Source organism: Bicyclus anynana, chromosome 8, assembly GCF_947172395.1.
Source record: "Bicyclus anynana chromosome 8, ilBicAnyn1.1, whole genome shotgun sequence".
Lineage (NCBI taxonomy): Eukaryota > Metazoa > Arthropoda > Insecta > Lepidoptera > Nymphalidae > Bicyclus > Bicyclus anynana.
Window position 1 is genome coordinate 1455507 of NC_069090.1, and position 8695 is coordinate 1464201.

The 8695-nt window shown below is 35.3% G+C and overlaps 1 protein-coding gene across 8 annotated transcripts in view; it reads left to right on the forward strand.

Moving 5' to 3' along the window:
• The window catches only part of LOC112050909 (RNA-binding protein 26), a 31494-nt gene extending 26539 nt beyond the window's left edge, over window positions 1–4955 (forward strand). For 7 of the 8 annotated variants that reach the window (XM_024089321.2, XM_052882836.1, XM_052882834.1 and 4 more), the window contains 5 exons: window positions 422–525; window positions 2307–2460; window positions 2864–2992; window positions 3862–3954; window positions 4259–4955. In XM_024089321.2, the coding sequence (XP_023945089.1) occupies window positions 422–525; window positions 2307–2460; window positions 2864–2992; window positions 3862–3954; window positions 4259–4345 (567 nt within the window). In that variant the 3' untranslated portion in view covers window positions 4346–4955. The remainder of the gene's footprint in view (window positions 1–421; window positions 526–2306; window positions 2461–2863; window positions 2993–3861; window positions 3955–4258) is intronic. The other variant, XM_052882831.1, reaches the window with a different exon arrangement.
• The last annotated feature ends 3740 nt before the right edge of the window (window positions 4956–8695 follow it).

Genomic DNA, 8695 nt, shown 5'->3' on the forward strand with positions numbered 1-8695 from the left:
TTCAAGTGATCTTTATTAGGTATTTTACTTGTGTACCTGTACTATTATGAATTCTGTGCTTGTGGTAGAATAAATAGTTATTCTTATTCATTGCATAAATATAAAATCAAATCAAATCAAAATCAAAAATCATTTATTTCAAGTAGGCTCAGTTTACAAGCACTTTTGACACGTCAGTTGACTATTTGTATAATTATCTAGTTTGCATACATCGCTTAAATATTTTTAAAAGGCGTGCCAGCCTAAAAGATGTGTTTATATGATAGGTTTTAAATAATGTAATATATTTAAGGCTGCATTATTTAATTTTTGTAAATTATTGTAATCTTATTAATAAATAAATGAAAAAAATTAGATCATTCAAAATCTCATGTCAAAAAAAAATTGGGTCCGGTTGTCATGTGTATACGTTACTCAACAGGAGGGCCAAGACGTGACCGAGCTGGCCAAGAAGATAGTGGAGATGAGGAGGCAGATGGCGCTGCAGTTCCCCACGCACGTCGGCGTGCGCAGGGTGCACTCCAGGTACGTGCTCCCATGTGCACATACATTTGATGTTTTGATTTTTGTGACACTTTCAACTAATTTCATCATCATCATCAACCCACCATATTCTCACTGCTTAACTACTCTCCTCTCAGACTGAGAGGGGTTAGGCCAATAATCCACCACGCTGGCCCAATGCGCATTTGACTTCGTACTTCGACAGACTTTACACACGCAGAGAATTAAAATAATTCTTTAGTATGCTGGTTTCCTCACGATGTTTTTCCTCCACCGTTTGAGACACGTGATATTTAATTTCTTAAAATGCACACAACTGAAAGGAGGTGCGTACCCCGGACCGGATTCAAACTCACACCCTCCGGAATCTGAGGCAGAGGTCATATTCACTGGACTATCACGGCTCTCACTCAGGGTTCGAGAAATTAAACCCAATATTAACATAGTCAACAGGTAGAATCAATACAAACAGACATACATCACTTTTCAGATGTTAATTTTTTTAGTATGACTATATGAAATAAACGATTTTTATATGAATATGTTATCAGATATTGTAATATTTATTGATGAAATTGAGTAAAAATATGTTTAATGTCCGTTGAAGTTTTCTGTTTTCAAGCTATCGTATAGTGAGAAGGAAGTTTAGGTAAGACATTTTTCGCTGTACTTGTTATGTGATATGTCCTCTTTCTTTAATAAGGATAGTAAGAAATTCATTATAAGTTTGTATCCACTACAAAGTCGAAATTGGTGTAAAGAGAGGTCAACAAAAGTATGCCTTTTTGACTCCAATTTAATTTAAGTTAAGCATATATTTTAATTAAGATTTAATCTTACTCGTATTTGAAATTGGTATCAAAGTGCACTATAAATTAATAATTAGAACGCTAACCCACGATATAACTATCTCGTTAACGAGAAACAGATACTCTGTTGACGAAATCGAAAATATTGCGATAGGAGAAAAGAGTTACCAAAATATAAAAAATATATAACCACCCATTCGGACGAGAGTTTTTTAAAAGACGTTGAAAGCGTTCAAGTACAACAAATGCATTCCCAATTATATGTTTACACGACATCGTTTTTAAAACACAACACAGTGCATCGAGTGTATCGAGCGGTGTTGCATTTTCAATTTTGGGCGTTGGAAATAGATCTTTATTTTACTTCATACTATATTTGAACGCTTTTTTAACGTCCGTTAAAAAACTCGCGTGCTAATGCGGGCTTAGAATACGTTTATTTGTCATTCGGCCAAAGCTACTCAATTTTAGTTGTCGATACTAAAGCAAAACTCGACATTGAATGTCTTTCATCAAACAAAAAAGTAAAATCGCTAGTAATTTTACACCTAATAATAAGTTTAATTAACTCGTTCCTAAATTTATTTAAAAAACAAAATCGAGTTCAAAATCATCATTTAAATCATAGTTAAAATATTTTGTAAGTATAACATTTTATAAAACAACAATACTTAATTTTAAATAAATCAGTCAAAAAATTGCATGCATGACATGCGCTTTCTACTTTCATTTTTAATCTGTTTGTTGATAAACATTTTACATCGAGTTTGGCTTTAGTACATTACGATAAGGTTATAAGCTTGGCAAATTCGTTCGTAACACTCCCGATGGTCCGCGCGGAACGGGAGGGGGGTAGCGATACCCCGCGCGCACGATCTCACACCCGCGTAGTCCTTTCCCCGTCGCCCGCATATCATGGGAGTGTCATCAACGAACTACTAAGCTATACGTTTCTAGATTTTGCATGGTTTGTTATCATATGATAACTTCCAGGGGCGGGCGCTTCAACTCAGCGATGCGCTACATCCGGGGAGGCGTGGCCGCCAAGGGATTCAGCGTCAACCAGTCGGTGGACCACCGGCCCAAGGCGCTGCTGGTCTCCGGCTTCGAGCCTGAGGAGCTGGAGGCTTTACAGGCGCACTTTGCGGTGAGACCCTTTCATTGCCGCCTCTTTGGTGCGTTCTATAGGCCAAGTGCTATATCGAACTAGCTGTGACTAACCGCACGGTTAGGTGCTTTTACACTTTGATATGCAATCATTTGTTGTCCGCCACTAAATATCATATTAAATTGGAAACAACTATAGTACATGGAATCTTAGTGTGGAGATCACTGATTTATACATATTAAATATTTTATGTATTTACTTGTGGAACAAAAACTAATAGATAATTGGAGGTACAAGATAATCGGAAATGCAGTCCATTTTTCAGTTATGAATGTTACTGTATTTAAAGTTACAATGTAATTTCATGCCAGATTTTGTGAAAAATATCTATTCTATTTCTGATTAGCCCGTTACATGTAATAATGTAATGTGTGCGTTGCAGCAATTCGGCGAGATCACCGGCAAGGAGGTGAACCTTTCGGTGCCCGAGCTGGTGGTGCAGTACCGCGCGCGCGCGCACGCCGAGCAGGCGCTGCTGCGGGCGCGCCACTACAACGACCGCACGCTCTCCGTGAGTCGCGCACACGCACGCACTGATACACACGCACGCACGCATCTCGCGCACGCACTGATACACACGACACGCACGCACGCACGCACGAACGCATCTCGCGCGCGCACGCATTGATACACACACATATGCACGCACGCATCTCGCGCACGCACTGATACACACGCACGCACGCATCTCGCGCACGCACTGATACACACGCACGCACACATCTCGCGCACGCACTGATACACACGCACGCACGCATCTCGCGCATGCACTGATACACACACACGTACGCACGCATCTAGCGCACGCATCTAGCGCACGCACTGATACACACTCAGGCATCTACCTACACGCTTACTGATATAATCACACGGACCACGGACACACACGGAGATTTACCGAAGATGTAGTGTTAGAAAAGCGAATTTGATTTCCTTTTTCCTTTGAATGAAAATTAAAAATTAAAATTCCAAAAATTAAAAAGAAAAATCTTTATTACAGCATTATGCCACACAACACAATTTGCTCTTATTATCATATAATATTGTTATCTATATTATCTATACTAATATTATAAAGCTGAAGAGTTTGTTTGTTTGTTTGATTGAACGCGCTAATCTCAGGAACTGCTGGTCCGATTTGAAAATTTCTTTCAGTGTTAGATAGCCCATTTATCAAGAAGGCTATATTATTATATATATCCCCGTTTCTGTAGGAACACAGGAATAATAATATAGCCATAACCCAATAATGGCCCCCAACTCAGCATAATGCTACATACTCTTTAAATAAAAAGAACATGCAGTGCTGGTTTTCAGTTGGAACCGTTGAACAGGTGCCGCCACAAACACAATTGCCAAATGTAATTTTGTTGTTGACAGATAACGTGGGTGACCAACAACAAGGTGCTGAGCGCCGCGCCCGTACTCAACGGCGCGGCCAACAACTCGGCGCCCGACAACAAGGAAGTGCAGGTACACTATACAACACACTTTATTTTTAACTGACTTCAAAAAAGGAGGCTCTCAATTTTTTGTTAATGTTTGTTACCTCAAAACTTCGTCATTTCTTAACCAATTGTGAACATAACATCCTTTATATTGCTTTATTTTCTCGTAATCGTATTGAATACTATAGTGTAACACGCGGGGCTAAAACCATTATGAACTCGGTTTCTATTTAGCTGCCCTCGTCTTACGGCTCGTGCCCTAAAAATACCTCGTATATAATAGGTCTTTTTAGCCCCTTGTATAACAATTTACTATTTATCTATTCCAGCAGCCGCCGCAGGAGTTGTCAGAGGACGCGCTTCTCCGCTTCGACGAGGAAGAGGAGGACGAGGAGGACCGCTCGTGGAGACGTTGACCCTCGGCGAGCGCTGGCGACGCTGGCGACACCATCCTTGCTGCTCGTGTCGGGAGCTACCTCACCTTCAACGTGGCTCTCGACATTACTAATGTGGACATTAGTTGCGCAATAACCATTACAAATCTTTTGAAAATTATATCGTTAATATATTTAATAGCTCGGATAGCGAAGGATAGTTAATTACGGATTTACGCTTACGCTTAGCGATACGTTGGGCCTTGACTACTTCTATTAATATTATTGGCTACCATACGCAGAGGCACTATTATCCACCCACTTTAATATGCGTGTGTACACAAAAATGGGCGGATAATTGTGCCTCTGAGTATAGAAACCGCGCCACGAAAGTCTCGCGGCTAAAACTTGAACTAAAATTGACAGCGGCTTACACAAATGGCGTTATGACCGCCATTACCATTAGGACATTAGCGCCGCGTCTGGGGGACTTGTTTAGTGGCGCGGAGTATACCTTACGTAAATGGCTACTTGACAGTTTAAAAAAATATTTTAAAATTTGCACCTATTTCATATTCAAATAATCTTTTTTTTGAATAAGAATATTTTTTATTGAAAAGTAAAATGATTTTTATCCATTAATTTTAACGTTCGCCCTATAATAGCTGGTCACGTGACATGCGTAAGCTATGACGTCACATTCTAATAAATAAACTAAATTTACTACCCTTAATTGTTATAGCGCTCTAACCCTCATGTGTGTTACTTATCCTGAGAAATTAATTTTGCAAAAATAAATTAATTACGTACAGTTAATTATTTTAATGCAAAAAATATTGTATAAATTAATATTAACACATTTCATATTTTTTCTTTGCAACTGTCAAATAGCCCAATTACTGATCGTCTTGTTATAAAGTTCTGCCGTTCTAGATAAAGCTACCTAATACCTGTGTGTATTAAGTAAGTAGCATACTCATGAATAATTGATTCATAATGTTTTTTTATTATTTTTACATTCTCACACCACGATTAATTACAATAGCAATTACAGTCCTGTTGCAAATAATTATGTTTGGTGATAAATATACTCAGAGGCACAATTGTCCGCCCACTTTAATATACTCGCGTCATATTAAAGTGGGCGGATAATTGTATCTGAATATAATGATCAATTTAAATAATTTCAATCGTCGGTTGTCGTGACTAAAAAATTAAACTTCACGTTACTTTTGATACTGAATTCTATTTGATTAAATAAACTGCTAAGCATTCTACTTACCGGATCGTACTTTGACTTACCACACCGATTAAGACTGGTTATAAAGATGAGTAATAATAATTAGAAAGAACCCTAAGATTGTCTGTTTTATGAACATACATAAGTATATAATGCGTATGATATTTGTGCGAAGTTGGTGTTTTATAGTAAATAACGAATAAGAATTATTTTAATTCACAACAATGTCTCATTTAACATTTACTATTTTTTACCATAAATGCAATTTAATAATAAATAAATAAGTCTTTTTAGTGGACTTATCGACGTCTGCAATATCGTAAGTTGTATCGCAATAAATGTTGCTGCTATAAACTAAGCAAATGACTAGACAAGAATGATAAGGTATATATAAAAATTAAAATATAAATTAATGTTAAAGATCGTTTTATGACAATTGGGTGCTTATTTGAGTACGTGAATTAACATTTTTTAACAAAGTAATTATCATAGTGAGTACAGTGATAACGTAATTTTTTTTTCAGAAATCGAAAATAATGAATCAGAAAACTATCAAAATAAATTAGTATATACCAAAATTCATTAATATTATAAGTAATATTACCGACGTTACAACACGCCACTAGATATTTGTTAAAAAAAACACACTAAATCAAGCAATAATTGACAATTCACACATTTTAGTAGATTATTTTAAACTGAGTTTTAAACAAAATAATAAAATAAGCAATCTTTGAATTTCGTATCAGTGAAATCAAGTATAAGTAACAAAATTCATTATTATTATAAGTAATATTACCGACGTTATAACACGCCACTAGATATTTGTTTAAAAAACAAGCAATAATTGACAATTCACACATTTTAGTAGATTATTTTAAACTAAGTTTTAAATAAAATAATAAAATAAGCAATCTTTGAATTTCGTATCAGTGAACTCAAGTATAAGTAACATTCAAGTTATCAAATGTATTAACTTCAAGGAAGCAATAATTAAGTAATACATTTATAAAATGTGTGTATGTACCTGATAGATGCGACTCCATTCGTTCGTAGCATAGTGTCTACACATATGTATTAGTACAAGAGCCGGCAGAAGAAATATATACCGTCATCTGTTATTTATTTGGGATAAGAAATGAATGATAGAAAACATTCATATTGACACATTGCACATAGGTTGCCTTAATTAAATTGCGTCCAGAGTATTAAATTATTATTTATTTAATCTCTTTGCCTCATTCATTAATTACAAAAAAGCGTGCACTAGTTAATAGAATATACCCAAAAGGATTGAAAAAAGTGAAGGTTGCTTTCACACTGCAACTTTGGGGTTGCCAGATATAAACTCATGATATTTATATACCCTCATTAGTTATTTAATAATAATATGTCAAGTCTAATATGTCAAATGAAAGCTTAATTTCAACTTAATTTAACTGTATTAGGTTGCCTTTGATCTAGTTCATGGTTTCTTAGATTTTGTATGAATAATGGGTTTGGGCTTAATTTAACTTTTGAACCTATTTGCAATTTGCCACTGAATATTAGGTCATTTATTTCTTATCAATAATTAATAACAGATCAGAGTATATATTTCTAATACCGGCTCTTAGACCATACGAGTAGTAAAATAATCGTTTCCTACATTACATAGAGTATAGGGCTACAAAATAAGTAGCAAATGTTTTATGTGCTTAAATGTTAGAGCAAAGTTAAATGTTGTTAAACCAAAACTACGTGAGAATTACTTATATGAGATTTATTAGTTAATTATTTTTTTATTCATTTATTATACCGAAAGTTGTGATAAATTAAAAAAAAAAACATTATTTTTAATCTACTGTATCTCTGATATCATCCATTGTGATGACAGCAATTAATAGTAGATTATTATACTAGGGGCTAAAAAGACCTATACGAGGTATTTTTAGGGCAGGCGAGGGCTGGCAAATAGAAACCGAGGTTATAGTGGGTTTAGCCCCGCGTGTTCACTATACTTTTCACTACCATTGCGAGAAAATGAAAAAAAATCAGTACAGTATTCAATAATAAAAATCTTTTTGCAGACGCAGCTCGCAATGCAATAAAAATCAGATAAATACTTATTTTTTTCATGTCTGAAGAAAATGGGCGCTTCCTTTCTACGTCTTAGTTTTTGAATATATTAAGGGTTTTTTTTTCGAGTATAAATGAAATGCCTTATAGTAAATAGATATACCTGCACTATAAATATAAATATGCTGTTAAATAATGAGTATCCCATCCAATTAATCCTATTTGGATGGGATACTCATTATTTGACAGCATCTCTTACAGCTCTTTACAGTAATTTTTGAAAACTCCCGGACATGATTCCTCGTTTTTTGAAGCCTGTATGTAATAAACTTGTAACCCGGTCTCCAGGTCAATCTGTTTAGGGATTTCGAAGTTACATTGAAACAAATAAACTTACATAATATATACAACTAGCAGACGCCCGTGACTTCGTCTGCGTGATATTTATTTTTCACAAATCCCTCGGGAGCCATGCATTTTTCCGGGTTGAAGAGTATGTGTTAATCCAGAGTAAAATCTATTTCCATTCCAAATTTCAGCTTAATCGGTTCAGTAGTTGCGGCATGAAAGAGGAACAAACATCCAAACAAACTTTCGCGTTTATAATATTAGTAGGAGTAGGATTACATATACACATCTGTTCAGGGATTTAAAAGTTACATTCAAGTAAATAAACTTACATGTAATAATATATAAAAGTACATGAATTAAATCAGAAGCAGTTATAAATATTATAATATTTAAACACATAATTGAGAATGATTCAGAATGAGTCTTTACAAGCCGCGCGGTGAAGCCTGTGAAACCCATAAACAATGCAAACGTCTCGCGCGCGTCTCCTTGACATTCGCGTAATGTTGCTATTTACATTTTCATAATTTACATACAAATATTTATGAAGTTTGAAAATTTTCGAATGATCTTAAATATTATTATGCATGTTTTTGTGTACTTTTTCACAATATTTAAAAATTTAAGACGACATTTTTCTTTAATAAAATTGGAAATTACTGATGCGACGCTTCGTTTGTATTTGGAATGGCTGCATCGCTGCCGTGTTCCGTGCGCTCTATCTGAATATTTTTCTTTAATCT